This window comes from Lithobates pipiens, unplaced genomic scaffold (assembly GCF_037356315.1).
Source record: "Lithobates pipiens isolate NorthernLeopardFrog02 unplaced genomic scaffold, aLitPip1_a1.2 Scaffold_22, whole genome shotgun sequence".
Classification (NCBI taxonomy): Eukaryota; Metazoa; Chordata; class Amphibia; order Anura; family Ranidae; genus Lithobates; species Lithobates pipiens.
The window spans coordinates 168,469,535-168,490,996 of NW_027507784.1; the positions used below are offsets into that span (position 1 = coordinate 168,469,535).

The 21,462-nt window shown below is 39.4% G+C and overlaps 2 protein-coding genes across 14 annotated transcripts in view; one reads left to right on the plus strand and one right to left on the minus strand.

Moving 5' to 3' along the window:
- KIAA2012 (KIAA2012 ortholog) overlaps positions 1 to 11,724 on the plus strand; it is a 266,686-nt gene extending 254,962 nt beyond the window's left edge. For all 13 annotated transcript variants that reach the window (XM_077448591.1, XM_077448592.1, XM_077448593.1 and 10 more), the window contains 3 exons: positions 1,326 to 1,498; positions 3,807 to 4,026; positions 11,120 to 11,724. In XM_077448591.1, the coding sequence (XP_077304717.1) occupies positions 1,326 to 1,498; positions 3,807 to 4,026; positions 11,120 to 11,285 (559 nt within the window). In that variant the 3' untranslated portion in view covers positions 11,286 to 11,724. The remainder of the gene's footprint in view (positions 1 to 1,325; positions 1,499 to 3,806; positions 4,027 to 11,119) is intronic.
- Positions 11,725 to 14,801: 3,077 nt separating this feature from the next.
- SUMO1 (small ubiquitin like modifier 1) overlaps positions 14,802 to 21,462 on the minus strand; it is a 45,452-nt gene continuing 38,791 nt past the window's right edge. The window contains exon 5 of the mRNA XM_077448605.1: positions 14,802 to 17,201. Within this exon, the coding sequence (XP_077304731.1) occupies positions 17,133 to 17,201 (69 nt within the window). The 3' untranslated portion in view covers positions 14,802 to 17,132. The remainder of the gene's footprint in view (positions 17,202 to 21,462) is intronic.

Genomic DNA, 21,462 nt, shown 5'->3' on the forward strand with positions numbered 1-21,462 from the left:
GTCCGGCGCATCCATCTTCTCGGTGGGTCTCACCGCTCCACCGCTGTCATTCGGTGAAGCCACAATGACGTCACTCCTGCGCATGTGCACGGGAGCCGACACGCGCGGCATATTCACTGTTGACGGTGCCGCGTTCAGTGCGCCATAGACAGCGGTGCCTGTCTTTTGCCAAATATCTCCTAAACCGTGTAGGTTTAGGAGATATTTCTTGGACCTACAGGTAAGCCTTAATCTAGGCTTACCTGTAGGTCAAAGTGTGTTGTAAGGGTTTACAACCACTTTAAATATTTTTTTGCATTCTGTAGCATTAGGCTTTAATAATGCAATTTACCATGTGTGCCGAAAAACATACAGCTATAACAGACCTTCTAAGGTTTTCCCCTTGTCCAGGTAAACAAAACCTGTTTTTTCCCAGTAATCATACAGGGATGCTTTGAAAATAAATTAATTTGTGCTGGAGGAATGGCAAAAGGCTGCAGTTCCATCTAGAGGTTTTTTTTAGCCCTGTTCTCTCTGGCTGTAAAAGGTTTTAAAGAAATGTTATAACTCTCGAGTTAAAGTAAACTGAATGCACTTACTTTCTTAACGTGAGCACATGCTTTTATTTGTTAGTGCTTCGCCTAAAGTATCTTCACTATGGCTTTCACATTGCGAATTGTCTTACCTGCTACAGAGATCACCTGTTCAGCTAGTTTTCTAATCTACAGATTCCAGCCCTATTTTGTTATTTTTTTCAACTACATGTAATCAATCATGAATACACACGTGAATTGGATGTTGTTTTTTTAAACGTACCTAAGCTGTCACTTTTGAGTCTATCTTTCTTCAATATAAACTATAATAGTTTTTGGTAAACATATTTATATTTTATATTTTTTATATTTTTATCAATTTTAACATTTATATTTTAAATTTGTATTTTTACTATGTGTCTTTGTCTTACAAATAATCATATACAATACGTGATAAAGGATTCCCTAAGCACTGTGGGTTATTGAAAGTGACAGCACAGCAGTTTGCTTTTTCTGATTAATACTTTGGACAGAGCTTTCAAAAAAGGAGTCCCCTTGTGTGTGTAATTTTCAGCTTAGGCTATAGAACTTTGTAAACAACTGTTTTATACAATAAAAAAGCTAAGGAGATTGAGAGGCCAGGATATTTCATACTGACCTGACAAATAATTAACATTATTTATTAGCGCTGAACATAATGAGTGAATAAAATATATACCAAGCAAATTTTAAATTTTTTCTCTTAATAAGTGTAAAGATATCAGACATATAGGAAGTGCATTAACTTCCAATGAGTATATTCTGCTTTTTTAGAATACGGAAAAAGCAGGAGGAAGAAGAGAGACAGCGTCAGGAGCAGGAGAAGGTTCGGAGGATGCAGTTGGAACATCAAGCACTAGAGAGAGCACGGCTCCAGCAAGAGGAGTATCGGCGTAAGCTGCAAGAAATTCAGAGGCGGAAACAGGAGGAAGAATTGGAGAGATTGGGTAATGTGGTAATACATTGTGTATCAGCACCAAAAAATGTCACCAGAACCAAACCTTGCGTGGGATCTCATTGCAAAAGTTAACACTAAAAGTAATACATATAACACTTACATTAATTGGATGAATGTCAAACACTGAAATTTCCCTAATAATAAGTAATCCCTATGTACATTGGCTCCATCTGATGGAACAAACTCACATAGCTGCATTGAAGTGTCAGTCCATTGAAAATTTGTATTATGGTGTTAAGGAGATGCTAATAAGTAGAATTACCTGTGTTTACAGTATATCCATGATTCCTGAAGTGAGATATCAGCACCTTTAGTTCCAAGAACCTTCCATTGTCATCATAATGGGTTTTCACTTGCCCGTGGTTGAAAGAAAGAAATATGCTCTGTCTATCGCTTGCCTAATTTCTGGGTTTTAATTTATTATACATTAAATAAAATGCCGAAGGAGGAGTTGTAAGTCAGGAACTGAGGAGAGGAGGAGATCTTGCTGCTGAAATACCTGCGAAATGTAAAAATCTAGGGATGACAAAACCAATGCACTGTTTTATGCTGAACACACATAACAATCGGATTGTACTATCTCCTTTAGATTTACTAACATTTATATAGTGTGATGGACTACCTGATAGGCCGAAATGTATGGAATGTTTGGAAAGGTGCCAGTACTAAGATGGGAAATGTGATAGAGTTTATGCAATCAGAATGTAAATGTGTGTGGCTGGCCTTAGACTTATATTCTAGGAAATACAAATGTAGAGACAGTTAAGTTATAATATTAAAAAACATTGCTTTAAAGATGATATGGTAATTGGTTGTGTGGAACCATTTACTTGTAGGATTGTTCTGTAGTCAGACTTGGCCAAACACAAGGCAGAAATTGCACAAACAATTTTCAGTTTCCAGTGCTTGTGGCTGTTTTCAGTCATAGGCATTGCTAGTAAATAGCAATATACCCTTCAGGCATATGTGCTTTTAGTGTCAGTATACTACAATTAATTTAATTCTTGTATTAGAAAAGGTAGTGTAAAGCACTGTACACACGATCAGATTTTCCAACAGGAAATGTTGGATGTCAGGCTGTTGGCGGAAAAGCCAACCATGTGTATGCTCCATCGAACATCTGTTGTCGGACTTTCCCCCAACAAATGTTGGCTAGCATGTGTTAAAATTTTCCGCCAACAAATGTGTGTTGTGGGATTTTCCGATCGTGTGTACACAAGTCCGTCGGACAAAAGTCCAAAGTACAAACACGCATGCTTGGAAGCAGAAGCGGTCGGTCTTGTAAACTAGTGTTCGTACTGGAGAATTAACATTCGTGACGTGGCAAATTATGAAATCTCCAAATTCAGTGCACAAATCTCTTCTTCCTTAATGGGATAATCATGAAGCTACTTTGCTGATGATACTGATGGAGTTATTGCAAAGGAATTTTCAAAGGCTTTTTTTTGTGATATCAAGAATAATATTATTATGTTTTTGTTTTTGTTTTTATTTGTGCACATTACCACAACACCACTACCCCATAGTTTATAAGATCAAAGATACAACTATGTTGATGTCCCTTGTCAATTTTACATGGTATTTTTTTAAATGTAACTGCCTACTCCCAAACTATCATTTGAAGTAAAACACATAGCCAAGTATTATTCTCCACATTTTTATTATTGTGCATTAAAAAAAAAATAGACATGCTATCTGCCAATAAAACTTAACCAAAAAGTGCATTCTATGCATCCAAAAATATAGAAAATATACCAAATCAAATCATTATTCAACAAAAAAAATGGCAAAGCAATAACTCCAAGGCCAATAATAACATGTTATCTCCTCCGACTCTGCAACATGTCTGGTTGACCAACGGCCATTCAGAAACAAACTGAAAAGCACTAAATCAAAAGCGCAAAAAGAAAAGCGTTAATCAACACTCACCAAACTTCTACTAACACGAAATTAGCAGAAGGTGCCTAAAGGGTGGCGGTATAGAGCTGAAAAAACACATAGTACGTCTGGTACGTCACTACATTCGTAATTGTTGGCCAACATTTGTCTGACCGTGTGTATGCAAGATAGGTTTGAGCCAACACCCTTCCGACCACATTCCACATTTTGTTAGTGGAAAGTCCGATCGTGTGTACAAGGCATAATAAATATATCATAATGGATGAGGCATTTCCTACCCTTCCCTGTCAGATAAAAACAACTTTACCAAAGATGTTCCAGCTTCTTCAGGTGTGATTTCTCAAGTGTGATACTACATAAATTGTTTGATTATCCTCTAATATAACTATACCCTGCAGCACTGGAACGGCAGAGGCAACAAGAACAGGAGCGCTTAGAAGCAGAAGAACGAATGCGTCTTTTAGACATGGCAGCAGAAGAACGTGAAGAATACCTGAGGAAGAAACAGGAAAGAGAGGAACAAGCCAGGCAAGAGGCAGAACGTCAGAGGCTGATGGCAGAGGCAGAAGCCAAGGCGCTAATGGAAGAAGCTCAAAGACATGCTCAACTGTTAGCAAGGTAGGGGGTTAAATTCAATAGAGCAATAATACCTTTTCAGGATACTGTGTTGTGTTTCGGGATGTGTTTTTCTAGAAACTGATAAAGAACAATACAGATTCTGTAAGTGACCATGTATTGAGTCAGATATGTAAAGTCAACCTCTAGTTCTGCACAGTAATAGGTTGAATGGAAAGGATTTTGGTTCCTGCTGTGAAAAAAAATGCATTGATGTACATTGAAAAATTGTACAGTGGTGCACATAAACACATCACCGCACATTGAAGCAAGTGCTGTTGTATGAATGGGGCCTTAAAGTTAATGTATAGTCTTTATTTCTTTATAATACACTCAGTTATGTTCTTTACAGATATCTACAGGCATAGACATTGCCCACTTATTGTAAAGTCATATGCATGTATGACCCTGATTTGTCTTATAGCATGAATACATGGGTTTGTGTACTTACCTGTAAAATCAATTTCTTGGAGTACATCACAGGACACACAGCAGGCTTACATGACTACCTGGGTTATGCACCACCTATTGGAAAATGGACTCTGGCAAACAAAGACAGGAAGTCCTTTGCTTTATAATTCCACTTTCCCAGGAGAGCATCAGTTTTGTAGCAAGCAATATCTCCCAATACAGAGGAGACGGACCTCTGTATGATGTACTCCAAGAAATGGATTTTACAGGTAAATACAAAAATCCAGTTCTCTTTTTCTTACATCACGGGACACAGAGCAGGCTTAATAAACATGGCTAACTAGAATGTCCCAAAGCACTGCCCATGAAGGGAGGGAGACATAGCCATCATTGCCAGACCCAAAGCTACACAGCAGCCTGCAAGACACTGCAACCAAATGCAGCATTTTCAGCAGCACTTTCATCCATCTTATAAGAATGTATAAAGATGTGAATTGAAATCCAGTTTGTAGCCTTGAACACCTGGTCCACCGAGGCCTGGTGACAGATAGCCCAAGAAGCCCCTATACACCTGGTAGAGTGACCCGTCACTCAAAACTGTGGATTCCTTCCTTTCAAGCTACAGACCTGAGAAAGCAGTCCATGTGAAATAGTCAACTTAATAGCCGACTGACCCATCCTTGGTCCTTCGGGAAGCACAAATAGCGAGTCCGACTGCCTAACTGCAGAAGTCAATTTGAAATACATTTTTATAACCCGCTCCACATCCAATGTGTGAAGGGCCCTGTCCCCTGGTGACTCAGGCCTGGGAAAAAGAAGGCAAGACAATATCTAGATTAAGATGAAAAGGCGAAACTACCTTTGGCAAAAAAGACGGATGGAGAACTACCTTGTCGTTATGAACTATCAAAAAAGGCTCCCTACTCGAAAGAGCCACCTTCTTGTCAAGGTAATAGCGACCAGGAAGGTATCTTTCCAAGTTGGAGGCACTATGATTGGCTCAAATGCTGGTCTCTGCAAGACTGACAATACCAAGTTGAGATCCCACGGGGCAATGGAGACCTAATTAGAGGAACCATATATATGAGTCCTTGAATAAATGCTCATACCAGAGAGTGGAAAGCAATTGGCCTCTGGAAAAATTTTGCCAAGGCAGGCTAAAATTTGCCCCTTAATGGTAGGGTAGGGTAAGCTTCAAATCTACTTGACTTGAACATGAATCTCTGCAAAGGACAAAAAGAGAATCCAGACTGAGATCTCCTGTTATATGCGGTCAGGACGTTCTCCTGCAATGGAATGAAATTGAGCACAAAGTACAACCATCTTCCCCAACACCCTCATCCAAGTGCAGATCAAGGAATTTCTTAGCCCCCTGAGGGAAGCCATCTGACTTTTCAGAGACACACATTTCTCTGGAGGAAAAAAAACTTTTGAATATTAAGTTCCCCGCCAAATCTTTACAATTACTGAACCATGGGGCCCACATGGTGCCGCAGATGCAGAGGTGACTGCTCTTTGAGTAGCAGGTCTTCTAAGTAGAATTTGTGGTTTGAAGCTAATGGACTTTAATGTTACCATAACATTGGAGATACACAAGTAGATAAAAAAAGTAAAGTTTTATTAAATCAACATCAACATGTTAAAACATATTAATGTTAAAAAAAGAAAAAAAATTGCTGTCTCTTCAAACATAAAATGTGCAACTGAGAGAGATTGTATTACCAGTTCACCCTGTATCATTTATGCAAGCATGTTTGACATGTTTAACGGATATTCAGTGCTTCTTCAGTATCAGTATTGATACAGCTGAGACAATTTATCTATCTGCTCTGCATGATTGTTCCTGCCGTTTTCTGATACCTGGCATATGAAAGGGATTAAGACCCCTTTCGCACTGGGGTGTTTTTCAGGCGCTATAGTATTTAAAAAAGCACCTGTAAAGCGCTTGAAAGAAGCCTCATCTGCAATCCCAATGTGAAAGCCCAAGTGCTTTAAGAGCCCTTTCACACTGCCAGCGCCCGAAAAATGCAAGTAAAGCGCAGCTTAAACTAGCGGCGCTTTACCAGCATTTTTCGAGCGCTAGTGGGGCGCTTTTATCCCCTGCTAGTGGCCAAATAAAGGGTTAAAAGCGCCCACAAAGCGCTGCTGCCAAAAGTGCTTTGCAGGCGCTTTTCAGGCACTTACCATTGATTTCAATGGGAAGGGGCGCTTTAGGAGCGGTGTATTCACCGCTCTAAAAGCGCTGCAAAGAAGCTGCTTGCAGGACTTCTTTTGACGCCCTGCCAGCGCAGCGCCTCAGTGTGAAAGCACTCAGGCTTTCACATTGGGATTGCAGTTGCGGCTTCTTTCAGGTGCTTTTTTTAAACTAAAGCGCCTGAAAAACACCCCAGTGTGAAAGGGATCTCAGTGTGAAAGCACTCGGGCTTTCACATTGGGATTGCAGATGAGGCTTCTTTCAAGCGCTTTACAGGCGTTTTTTTTAACGCTAAAGCGCCTGAAAAATGCTGCAGTGTGAAAGGGGTCTAAAGGTAAAGATGATACCATGCTCTCCTTATGCTATCTGCAGATATATCCCCATAGAAAAATTATTTTATTCATATGGTCTGAAGATCGGAATATACCCTGCTCCTTCATTTTTCCTTACAGCATATGTTGGCTGTTGATGTCAGAGTAACCCTTAGAAAGTCATACCAAGAATATGTAACTTTGTGGACATTTATTATGATGAGCACTTGACTATTGACATAACACTTAATGAAAAGCTTCTTTCATGATTTTTGAGGAATACAGATATTTGTTTTTTTTATTTGTTCATTATACCTTTTAATAAATTCCATTCCTTCCACTTCTTGTTTGCGGGGGGCTTCTGCACCCGCCGGGGCGGACCCACCCTTTCAGACTGTCGCTCATGCTGTTGCTCTGGGTAAGGGCTGTGACCACCACCCTATTATTATGTAGTTCTTGTATGTGATTTTCTATTATGTTTTTATTATGACAAATTTATTTCTTCTTTTTCTCATTTCTGTAGTACTATACATTGTTTCTGTTCCAATAACATCATATTATGCAAATAAAGCTCCTGAAGAAGCGGTGAATATCCACAAAACATGTCGAGTATGCTAATATAAATGATACAGGGTGAACTGGTATTCCCATCTCTCTCGGTGGCACCTTTTATGTTTGAACAGACAGAGCAATATGTTTTTTTAAAATGTATATGTTTTAACATGTTGATGTTGATTTAATAAAACTTTATTTGTTATATCTACTTGTGTATCTCCAATGTTATGGTACCATTAAAGTCCATTAGCTTCAAACCACAAATTTTTCTATTTTGATACAACGTAGGTATCCTTTTTGTAATTGTTTAAATCTTTGGCACTCCATTCAATAGGTCTTCTAAGTACCCCAGAATGGGCACCCCCTGGATCCTTAAAAGACCCAGAATTTGAGCCAAAACTCTTGTAAAAAAACCCAAGAGGCACTGGCCAGACCAAACTGATAATGCTAATTCTCTATAGCAAATCAGAGAAACCTCTGATGAGGAGAAAAAAATGGGAGATGGAGATAGGTGTCTTTTATGTCAACCTGACAATATCCCAGTTGCAGAACGGCTACCACTGTTCATACTGATTCCATCAAACTTTTCCTGAAGAAAGTTTTTCAGATTTTTCAGGTCCAAAATTGGTTGAACATTGCCATCTGTCTTGAGGACCATAAAGATATTCAAGTAAAACCCACTGCACCCCCTGCAAAAGAAGGTTGTAGAACACCTGAAAAAGCAATGATAGTTTTTGGAAATTTGCAGAAATATTTGAAAGCATAAAATATGGAGGAGAAAATTCTCAGAGCACCAACTTGTAGTCCAGAGAAACCATGCTACAACCAGATCTGCTGGATAGAATCTTTTTAAGGCATCAACTGCAAAGCAAAGGGTTTGAGGCAAATCCTCAACTGGACCCTCTTCAGGACCTGCAGAAGCTATAGTATCTTAAACTAGGCATTTTACCCAGCCCTTGACAGACATCAATGGCTGCCACAGCCAGCTGCATAGCTGCCCCCGCTAAAGAGAAATATGCCTTCAGCAAGGTCTCTAATCTCTTAGCTGCCGGTCCTTCAAGAACTGAACATCCTCTATTGGACATGTTAAATTCTTGTTAAGACAAGAAGCCGCAACATCCATAGAGGGCATATGTCTTCTCTTAGTATCCTTTTTCTACATTGGATAAAGCTACTCATTAAACATTTTAGGGGGAACAAAGACCTTATCAGGATGAGCCCAGTCTGCAAAAAACTAGTGCCTCTAAAGGGCAGGGTAACGGAAATGACTAAGCACCTTGCGGTGGTCACCAGGAATCCAGTGGCAGACATTTCGTAGGTGTAGATTCAACAAGATGCAAATCCAAATCAGATTAGACCATCTCTCATAAAGAACTCATGAAGGCTTTCTGAGCCTGTGAGACACTATCACCCTGGAATTCCACAAGGCTCCGAATCCTCCATTGTCCACCATTTGACCTGCCTCAAACGCTGCATCATCTTCTTCTTCCTACACGTCTACTCCTTCCTTCTGCAGTGTCAACAGAAGACAAGTTGGCAGCCTTGCAAATCTGAAAACAGTTGCTTGAGGTTGAAAAAAGTCCAAGAAGCACTTACAGATAGTACATTGCACCTTAGGACCATAAGCTTGGATGATGGTCTGCCTGTACAACTAAAAAATGGTGGAACTTGAAGCCAGAGCACCCTCTTCGGGTCCTTCTGGGATGACAAAAAAGAGAATCAGTCTCCCTGAAAGAAGCCATAGTAGAAACATAGACTTCCATGACCTGAAACACATCCAGACAATGGAGGGAAGAGATGAATGGAAAGATATCCTGGCTTAAGTAAAAGGCTACCATAAGAAAGAAGGAATTTCTAGGTCTTAACACCACCTTGTTCCTATTGAAAACCAGATTCCTTGCAGGATAAGACTGCAGTCCTAATACACCCTTTGCAGAGGTGATGGTAATAAGGAATACCAACTTGTGCGGAAGAGTGGAGAGAGGAATGTCTCTAATTGGTTCAAACAGCTCTGCGTTTTTTTTCCAAAATAGGGTCTGGAAAGCGCCCTATGCAGAAACCAGTGCCATAAGATCTTTTTCAGGCTATCCCTTCAATGTCCACTCCAGGGGGTTCAGATGGGGCACTCCAGAGGCCAGGCCGAGTGCAGCCATGCCAGATAGCTGCAATAGAAGTTACCAGCTCTAGCAGCAGTGTACAGAAGAGTCTTCTTTAAAGAAAAATATGTTGAACAGTAAGAAAATAAAGTGCTAGCCAAAACTGGCTAGTCTTTTATACTGCAGAGCTGAAAAGACATCCATCCTCCTAGGGCACTAGAAAAATACTTAGGCATTCTGGTAGTGGGAAGGGGTTATCTTGGGTTGGCATAGAATTGTTGGTCGTGTCCAATCCTCCTGTAGGCAGTAGCATAACCCAAAGGTGAAAGATTTCCTGTTTACCTCAATGGATGAGAAAGAAACATGGATGTAAACCTTCCTTTGCAGTCACATAGTTCTTATACTTCTATTGTTGTAAGCTGTTTTTTCACTTTTAAATTATTTAATTAAGACCAAACTTTATTTTGTAGTTTTGGCTAGTTTGGGGAAAGGTTAAGCATTCTTTTTGGTTTTCATTGCTTCCTGTGTAAACTGTTGAGGAGGCAGAAACAGGAATAAAAGCATTAAGGGAAAAGTTAACAATCATGTCAGGTTTTTATCATTGTCTGTGTCCCTACTGTGAATGTTGTTTATACTTTTTGCATGTTCTCGGGGACAGGAAATAAATGGGGGGTTTTCCTTGACTGAGAAAAAGCAATAAAAAACAGACATCGATTCTAGCCATCACCCACTTTATCTAAAACTTAAAAAAAAATAAAAAAATTTGGGCAGAGTTAGGCTTTAATTTAAAAAAAATTGTTTATTTTACTGTAATTAAAAACATTTAAGTTTGTTTTAGCATTTATCAAAAAGTATCTTTTGGTGCAAGTCTTCCTAGAGATATCAGAGCTAAGTTCATACTAGTACATGTGCATTTTACTGTGTTTTTTTTATGCATCTTGGATACAGTACGTTTTAATATGTTCCCATTGAAAGCCATGAGGCTGAAATTGTGCATTGTTGCACCAAAGAAAGCTCCTGTTCTTTTTTCCAAGATGCATGTAAGAGAAATGCACAGGTGTGAACAGACCCCCATAGAAAATAATGGTAATCCTCGTCTTGCATTGCCACACATCAGAACATGTGCGTAAAATCGCACAGGCGCAAACAGGGGCTAAGTAGCGCTGTACAGACTTCAGCAAGCCAGTCAAAAAAGTAAGCGAGTAAGATTTTTGGTAGAGGGTGGTGCAAATTGTCATATTGCAAGGAAGCAACATTATATTTCTTGGTTTAGAAAATTTCAACAATTATTAAATAACAAATTATTAAAAAACAATATTGAAATTACATATGCGTTATAATTTTTTTTTTTTTTACTGAAATTGTTGTTTTCCTTAAAATATCCTGTTTTAAATTTTCAGAAAAGCTTTCTCTACAATTTTGCCACAATCATCTTTGGAGTGTTCCTAGTACCACAATGTTTACAATTGCTTCCTGTGCAATCGCAGTGTACAAATAGATAAAAGTAACTTTTTCTTTTGTCCTAACAGGCAGACAGCAGCTCTTGAGAAACAACTGCAGTTTAACAGAGGACTGATGAAGGAGTCTGTTGGCATGGACCAGACCCAAGGTGTCTCCAGATCTTGGGTTTTCTCTTACTTTGAGTTCCTGGAACTACTTGGACTGCCTCTACCTGTGGAAGGAGAGTTGGTTTAAAAAAGTTTGCTTTTAGGAAGTTATGTGCATTAGCAAAGAAAACAAAAAAACAATCATGTAAATTCAGCATATATTTAAAGCTGCAGTTTAGCCCTTTTTTTTTTTTTTTTTTACAGCACCAAACAAATTAGTTATGTGTAATGGTGTGCATCCCATTATTTGCAGGTTGCGGCTTCTTGGTAAAATTTCCCTTTCGGTACCTCTTTCATAGCTGGCCGATATTGCCCTGAGTAGCAATCTTGTGACACTGTGGGGGTTATTTGCTAAAACTGTAGCATGTAAAATCTGGTGCAACTCTGCAAAAGACACCAATCAGCTTCCAGGTTTTATTGCCAAAATGAGATCCATTGTTGTCTATTGGACCATGAACACAGCTCAAAAAATAAAAATCTGTAATATAGCAGAGTACAGAGCAGTAAAGCAAAAATATAAAATTTTACATTTGAGTTCAGTAATTTACTCACATAGGTTTTTTTTTTTACGTGAATATAAAGGAGTATAGTACAACAATGGCAATGAAGAAGGATTTTACTTGTCTATATGCTTACATACCTTTTACTCACCTATACTCAACACAACTCAGGCCTTTACACATAGGTTTACTCACAGACTTTGTCAACAAGTTCCTAAACAAACATCAGTAAATTATTTTGCCTGTGTGCAGCTGGCCTAAAATAGTGGTATTTAAGCTTTGTGTGGTTGCTGGAAAACTTTCTAAATTATCTAATTGCTTCTTTCCTTTCCCAGGGGCTACAGCATTCCCACCAGAAATCCCAGTGCTTACCAGCTGCAGTAGTTAATACAAAACCAACTGATGCTGTCACATTTCTCCACTAGAATCTCTATTTTTTTTTTCTCCTGAAAATGCCAGTTGCCTGGCTGTATGTAATTCATGACAGCAATTAGGTTAGGCTGGCAGCCAGGCAACTAGTGTTGTAGAAGGGAAAAGTCAGCCATTGAAGGCTATGAATTTTTTTTTATATATTTTTTTTTTCTCATATACATAAATATTACTAGAGGGTTGTGGAGCCTTTTTTACTAACACCGTAGTCTTGCTTCAAAAGATTAACCCAAATCCTTCATATATTATGACAATGGTTTATTTTACACATAAATACCAAAAGTACGTTCAAAGGTTATCAATTAATAAAAATTACACTTCATGTGGAAGATAGATTCAATAGATTCTACAAAATTTTTTTTAAAGATATATTGAACTTTATGGTACATGAGAGGGACAACTACACTAGATTACAATTGATTAAAAATGTTTGTACATTAAAAACATTAGAATACGATTCTAAATATCATGTCGGCCATACCCATAACCATCAGCATTAGTCTTTGCAAATTGATCCAAGAGGTTAACTTGTTTCACCCATTAGCTTCCTCAGGACATCCTTAGTTTGGTTGCAAAGAAAAATAGCCTAACTAAAGAAAAGAACATACAATAATGAGCATAAATCCTATAGTGCTTTAAAATTAACATCTTATGTCTTACAATGTCAACCTACACATTTTTTACCAAACGAAGGCGGCCCTGAGGAAGGTGAAGCGCATCAACCTCTTGGATCAAGTTGCAAAGTATGGCCAACATAATATTTGGAATTGTACTCTGTTTTTAACATACAAACATTTTTAATCATTTGTAATAAAACAATGTTACTTTCTTAATCTGGAGTGGTCATCCCTCTTTGGTACGGGTAAAATCCACTATATCTTAAAGTGGTTATAAACCCATTTAAAAAAAGAAAAAACTAACACCTGCAAGACAAAGGCATAATCAGCTTACTAGCTCATTATGCAATACTTACCCGAGATCAAAGCCCTTGCTGCGGTGCCCGTACACAGCACCGGCCAGCAACATCACTCCCAGGGGTTACTTCCGAGTATCGTGGCTCCGGCGCTGTGATTGGCCGGAGCCGCGATGACGTCACTCCCACGCATGCTTGTAATAACAGCACACTCACAGAAGCAACGGCGCATATGTGCCATTGTTTCAGTGTGCATGTGCCGATGTCGGCACATGCATATACAAGGGATATCTCCTAAACCGTGCAGGTTTAGGAGATATCCTGGGTAGCTACAGGCAAGTCTTATTATAGGCATACCTATAGCAAAAGGTGGTCTGTAAGGCTTTACTACCACTTTAAAACATTTTTTGTAGACTAACTGGAATGGATGAGGTACTAGCACAATAGTCCAACAATCTTTGTAATAATGTGGAACATCAGACACACAACAAATGATTAAACAATTGCTGCACAATCTAATTAAAGCTGAACGTTAAGATTGTTTAAAAAAAAAAAAACCCTTGCCGTGGGGGGGGGGGGGGGGGTCCCACTAGGGGTATTGGAAGAGGCTTTATTACTTACTGTACACCTCACTCCACCAGGCTTCTGCACTTCTCCCTGGCCCTTTGGGTGGTCCCTCAGCATTATCATATACAATGCAGGGCTATTCATTCCTTCATTGTTCATGAAAGACAAGAACGCTGGAAAAGTTAGCTACACGCATTATACAGTGCTGTGTTCTGGCAACGGTCCAGGGAATTCCTGTCCTGTTCCCAGGAACAAAATTGAGTTGGGCTGAACTCTGCTCAGCCATTTACAGGATTCTTTGCATTTCATGAATGAGTACAAGGCTTCCTCTGAGGTAGAAATCATGACATCATCATCCTGTCTCTCCACCACAGCTAATCAAAGGACGTCTTGAACTCAATCAAAAAATACAAAGCGTCCTGTGAATGGCTGAGCCTGACTTGATTTTCCTGTTTCTGTCAGGACACGGTGCCCATACGCTGCGTGCTGCTGATGCTACATACAGTTTATAAAGTGCTGACAGCAGCCACATGTATTAGTACAGAAAATGGTTTGGGTCAGCTTGGCTCAAACTAAAGTGAAATAAAATTTGGAGTTAGGCTTTAACACTAACATCTGCTTACAATAGTCCTCTTTATTCATTTATGCAAAACCCTTATCCCAAAAAATGAGAAAAAAAAGGGGTGTTTTTAAATGCTTAAAAAGTGTTAGCAGGAGTTCAGCTTTGATAGTAGGGTTGCACCGATACTGTTTTTTTTTTAACCTGCGAGTACGAGTACTGTTATCTTTGCAGTGTGATTTAAGTCCATAAAAAATGCCTCAAATCGCACTGCAAAGAATCACATGCGGTTTCCTACACCACTCCTATGTAACCCAGGCTGAAGTCACTATGACAAGCCTGGGTTCACACAGGAGCGGTGCAGAAACTTGCATGTGGATTTAGACAGGAATCGCACCGCATTCCTGTTCAAATCACATGGGATTCTTTGCAGTGCGATTTGAGCCCATTTATTTCGTATAGTCTCAAATCGCAATGCAAAAGGTATCAATTTTAGGTATTGGAGCATTTGCACGGGTACAAGTACTCATGAAAATGCTTAGTATCGGCACAACCCTATTTGATTGTCAAGCCCATCTAAATCTGCCAGTGCATCTAGCATTACACTAAGTAAAGCAAGCATACAGCACAGCAGAATCCACCAAATCTTTACTTTATTGTAACAGAATTAAAATCAATCCGCTAACACATTTCTGCCTATAAAGTCCTTAATAATTACTATGAAGCCACCGCCTTTAAGTTGTAAACTGCAATATATTAGATATTTGTTTTTGGGTTTATTACCATTATAAAACCAAACGTACAATCAGTTTGTTTTGTGTGTGGAAAGCTTTAGATTTACAATCAACTGTGTAGCACAGAAAGCTTAAAGATCCATTCAGGTTATATCCACTTGTTAGGTAGCCCTCATACTGTGTAGTTGGCAAATCTAATGGTGACTGTACAGACTGTAAATGCGCATGAAAAGGTTTGAGCTTTTTTTTTTTTTGTTATAGATAATAGACATTGAATAAAATGCTTATAGACAAAAGAAAACTCAAAAAGAAAAATTCTTTAACAACTTTTTTTTTTAAAAACATATTACCATAATTTTGAAAAATTTTAGGAATCAGGGTTTCTCAGGCCTTGGCTTCCAAGTTTTTGCCAACAAATGCAGAAAACACTATGCAGTAGATATGTAGATATCTGCCCCGGTTTATTTCCTTTAAAAAGCAACTCTGTCACTATACAAACTCTAGATGTAACTGTATATTATAAAATGCAAATTCCTACCATTAAAGTGTACTGTATGTAAACTCCAAAAATAAACTTCTTATTTGTTCCATTGTGGTCTGTGTAATACACGATCGAAAAAAAGTTGGTATTTCTTGTTTGACGAGTACAAAAACTTTATCTCCTGTATACTTCCTGCAGGATTTCAAAGATCCCCCCTAGTTCTTAATTTGGACTACAAAATAATTAGGCTTATGTTGTGGAAATAGGGGTAGGAGTAGTTCAGCAAAAGACATATAGGCAGGGCTGACACTACTCAGTCGACAAAAATGCTGTGGGGGTTTAATAAAATTGGAGAACTCAGAATCTGGTGCAGCTGTACATGGTAGCCAATCGTCTAGCAACAAGAGCTTTGTTAATTAAACTATCACAATAAAATCTGAAAGCTGATTGCTTTCTATGCAGAGTTGCACCAGATTGTGCATGCTCCAATTTTAAATAAATCAACCCCACTGTGTCATCTCACACCAGGACAAAGGAGCTGTGTGCATTTCTGGCAAAGCAACATGTATTTTTCAGTAGGGTTTTTAAAGGGATTAAAAAAATATAGTAAAAATGTGCATGTATTACAAATTTTTGTTGTTTCATTTTGCCTTGATGAATGCAGTCTAAATGCTCTGAAAATCTTCAGCGGTAAACAGTTTTGCAACTTGACCGTCCCTTTTTTTTGCCTCCTGAAAATTGCTACTGCCCAGTGAAGCAGCCCATCATAGTGAATAATAATAAATAATAGGAATGTTTAAGACAGGTATCCAAGCAAAGGGCCAGTTTACAACAAGCTTTAGGGAGGTTGGACAGTGGCCAGTGGGAGTCAAGGGCAAGATAAAGTCAAGCAAAGGGCAGCAGTTTAGAGACCACTGGTTGAAAGAACTTAAGGAAGCAGTCAAGTGGAACACTACCTTGAAGTATTTGAACTTTGCCCATCGGAACAGGCTGATATCCAGGCATAATAGCAATTTTGTTTTGTTTTAGTACAGTGACAGAGTTGCTCTAAACACTTGCAAAACTAGACTTTGCCAAAAACACTCACTGAAATAAAAGTGAAAATATCTAAATTGAAGGTGTTCTTCAATACCACTGGGAAAAGCCATAACAAAGCAGAGAGCAGGTTTTACAAATGTTTCTTGTGTGTGTTTTTTTTATCTTTTTTAATATTTCTTCAATTAAGCCAATACAGACAACGCATTTTTTTCTTTTTTCTTTTTTTTTTTTTAAAACCCATGCCCCACAAAAATAAAAAGATACACCAAACATTTGTACATAATGGATTGTGTAGCATGGACACCTCTAAGAACATAATTCCTACATCTCCTGGGCAGGCGCTGGAACAATGAAGTTATTCATGGAGTCATGGTTATTCTATTTTAAAAGTGAAGCAGTTCCAAAGTCCCCAGTTGTTCTCGCCTTGTCTTCACATTACCATGTCTTTTCCATGCTGGATCCTCACCGTTTAGAAGCAGAGAAGACAGATAGGCCATAACTGATACAGTATGCAGAAGTTGCTCATCTTGGTACATACTGTTGCAGCTGAAATGAAGTGATGTTGAGGTGACAACAGCTGGCTTGATACAGCGAGAAATGAAACAGTACGTAGGGAAGGTAAAAACGGCATATTACAAAATAAAATTAAGAAAAAAATCCAACATGGCAAATAAAGGAAGTGCCAAAAGAAGGGATGAAAAACCCCAGGAAATTTTAAAACGAAGAGAGCCCCCCAGTCTGTTCCTGATAAACTTCAATAACATCTTCCTCTTCCATGCCCAGCTGTAAAACAAAAAAAAGACAGGGTTATATCACAAGACTTTATCAGAAAATTGTAATGTTTTAAATGAAAACCAACAGAGTACTTAGCACGGTAGCAGTCTTTGACAACACTTCTTTGTCAAGGTATCACAATCAAAGGACAAAAACTCACCATTTGCAAGACACTGCATTAAGCTTCCAGCCCAGTCACTGTGGTCAGAGCCATTATAGTAACATTGTGGTTACAGCAACAAAACCACACTACTTGTACACAGTGTAGCAGTTAAACTACAAAGATGACGATCATGCTTGATGTCACACCTCATCAAGATGTGCTGCAAGTGTTTGAGAAGAGACAAGACCAACAGTCTTTACCTTCTTCATATTATGCAGTAAACTAAAGTTTGCTAAAAGTTCACCCTAGGAGGAAAAAAAAAAAGCAAATCTCTTTATGGCTGTTAATGGAAGTATTCCTATCGGACTATTTTGCTGCTTAGAAATTCAAATTGAATAAAAAGTATAGCAACATGACATGCATGAATCAACTGCATTTATGACACCTCACACATGAAGAACTGCAATGCTACCGTTCATCCCTGCATATGACGCAAAGGTATCAACAGACCCAACTTCAGTGGGCCACTGCAAGAAGATGATTGGACGTCTACCTGGTATGAAGAGGACCAAGACGTGGCCTTACAAAGCAGCGCATTTTCTCCGTCCAAAAAGATTTGCAGTACTCTATCCCATGGAGGAGAAATTCACCAAAAGATGGAATGTACCAGCAGTTGACGCTGCTATATCCACTGAATAAAAGTCTAATTTGTCCAGTAGACAATGCTCAAAGATACAACAGATACAACAGATAAAAGGTTGTAATTCCTGTTAAAATCCTCTTTCTTTGGCAGGCGCAGTTACTCAGCCTGCAATTGCTGCAACAGGCATCTGTCAATCCCTGAAGGACCAGTTTAGACAGGCCCTTAAGGATGTTCTTGTACGAACTGCCAAGAGCATTGTTTTGCTATCGACGTCATTAAAGATTCTATTCACCAGTTGTCTCTCCTTGCGCTTGTGCACATGCGTAGGATCCTGTGGTTGAAAAATTGGTCAGCCAAAGCACCATGCAAAAGGCTCCTGACTGGTTTTCCTTTTCATGGGGATCGGCTATTTGGGGATGATTTGGACAACTACATCCAAAAAGATTTCAAGTGGGAAGAGTACCCTTTTGCCAGTAAAAGGGAAGGAATAAACGCCTTTCATTTAAGCGGGCTCGCCTTCTACATCGCCAGGGCCATCTGCCTCTACGCAGTCGCGATGGCCTCCGCCGTCACAGCCGAGATGAAAGCCTCAGGGTCAGGCCCAGGCACAAAAGAAGTCCTGGGGGCAGAAACCTGCAAAACAGAATTCTAAAGCCTCATTACGAATGGGCGCCCCCGCTCGCCAGGGTGGGGGGAGAGACTTATGCAATTTTCAGAAGTCTGGCAGGAGGAAATTCAGGACAGATGGGTCATCTCCACGATAGCTCTAGGGTACAAACTGGAGTTTCGGGAGTTTCCACCGCCTCGTTTTCTGAGATCAAACGTTCCCAAAGATCCAGGGAAAAGGCAATCTCCGTTTCGGGCATTAGACCGATTACTGGCTCAGGGGGTGATCATGCAAATCCCCACAGAAGAGCAAGGTTTGGCATTCTAGTCAAACCTCTTCACGGTACCAAAACCAAATGGAGAGATCACATCCATTCTAGATCTAAAAAAAATCTAAATCAATTCCTGAAGGTTCGCGCTTTTTACATGGAGTCGATCAGCTTGGTGGTTTCTATCCTACAAGGAGAACTTCTAGCGTCTATCAACATCAGGGATGCATACATGCATGTTCCTATATTCCCCGCTCACCAAAGGTTTCTGTGGTTTGAGGTAGAACAGCATCATTTTCAGTTTGTAGCCTTGCCCTTCAGGCTGGCTACAGCACCCTGGGTATTTACAAAGGTTCTGGCTCCACCTCCACCTCTAGCCAGGCTAAGGGTGCAGGGCATAACAGTCTTGGCCTACCTGGACAATCTATTGTTAATAGACCAGTCTGTGGCCCGTTTGGAGCAAAGTGTGTGCATTACAACCAAATACCTGGAAAATCTTGAAAATAGGTAAATAAGATTGCGCTATGGACAGATATAATGCCTATACACTGCAAAACTGAAAGAAAAACAGGTGAAAATAAGAATAAGATAAAAAGTAAACTCGAGAGGTTGAAGCTGCCTGTGCTTAGAATCTACCCCTTAAAATAAAGGAGTAGGTCAGAGATAAAGTATGAATTAAGCTGTGGCGCTAAAACCTTTTCTAACAAATATCCTGGTGTCAAAAAGGTGTGTAGAGATCTAATCAGTGTAATAAATAGATGGCCCTGTTTATTGCCCCGGAAAATAATATAAATAAATACTGTGAATTGATGTGAAATGTGTGGTCTCCTGAGGACCACCTTATAGGTGGTACCTACCAAATATTATATATATACTTCTTATAAATGCGTGTTGTGTAGAAAGGACAATTTTTCTTGTTGGCATGCAACTCAAAAAGTACACATGTGTTATAACCAAAGAATAGTGAAAATATTTCATAAAAATGTAAATAAATAAACCATATATGCTAAGTGAGAGAGATCATATGCAAACCACCAGCCACTATATTAGTGGTCTGTAAACTGTGCTCTATATTATGAGTCCCAAGAGTGACAGTCCAAGAACAGCAAAAACAAAAAGAATTCTTTCAATGCCCAAACAAACTTTTTCAAATCGCATCACACAGTTGCTCGAAAAAACGCATAAAGTCTCTTCAAGTAAAAAGGGTAGACCAAAGTGACTAGTGCAGAAAGGTTAGGAACAATCTTCTCCGGTGCTTTCGTCAGAGCGCCACGCCCTACGCTCTGACGAAACGCGTAGGGCGTGGCCTAGGACGTGCACCTCATACTGCTATACAGGCAGCAACGCCAGCGCAGCCATTTCAAAGGCGAATTGTTTTATGAAATATTGTGAGTAGTTTGGATTTTAGATAAATAAATCGTTAACAAACAGTGTTGCACTATGGTTGTACTTCTGTTTCCTCCCTCATGCACTTGCTAAACGGACTATTTGCGGAAGTAAAAGGGCGAACATTCCCCCAGCACAGCAGGAGCAGAGCCCAAGGAAAGCTGCACAGTGGCTTATACTGTGACTGCTCGGCTAACCCTTTCAGGGTTCTCTGTCTGGTGAGCGCAATTATTTCTCTGACACTGAGTGGCGCACCGGAGAAGATTGTTCCTAACCTTTCTGCACTAGTCACTTTGGTCTACCCTTTTTACTTGAAGAGACTTTATGCGTTTTTTCGAGCAACTGTGTGATGCGATTTGAAAAAGTTTGTTTGGGCATTGAAAGAATTCTTTTTGTTTTTGCTGTTCTTGGACTGTCACTCTTGGGACTCATAATATAGAGCACAGTTTACAGACCACTAATATAGTGGCTGGTGGTTTGCATATGATCTCTCTCACTTAGCATATATGGTTTATTTATTTACATTTTTATGAAATATTTTCACTATTCTTTGGTTATAACACATGTGTACTTTTTGAGTTGCATGCCAACAAGAAAAATTGTCCTTTCTACACAACACGCATTTATAAGAAGTATATATATAATATTTGGTAGGTACCACCTATAAGGTGGTCCTCAGGAGACCACACATTTCACATCAATTCACAGTATTTATTTATATTATTTTCCGGGGCAATAAACAGGGCCATCTATTTATTACACTGATTAGATCTCTACACACCTTTTTGACACCAGGATATTTGTTAGAAAAGGTTTTAGCGCCACAGCTTAATTCATACTTTACCTGGAAAATCTTGGTTGGATTCTCAGCCTAGAAAAATCTTCCTTAATACCATTAAAAAGGCTGGAGTACTTGGGTCTGATCATAGACACAGCCCAGAAAAAGGTGTTCTTGCCTTAGGCAAAGATAAATGCCATAAGAGAGCTGGTGCAGATGGTCAGGTCGAAAAGAGATCCCTCCATTCACCTTTGCATGAGGTTGTTAGGAAAGACGGTGGCTTCAAAAAAAATTGAGGGTACTCCCAGTGGTGGGAGGGGGTTACATAGGGAGTGGACTTTTTGTCTTTGGGTGTGCCATCACCTGAAGGTGGCCTATAACCCACATAGTAATGTCTATGGCTCTGTGTCCCGTGATGTATGATAAGAAAGGAAAACCAGCCAGGAGATTTTTGTATGGCGCTTCGGCTGACCAACTTTTCAACC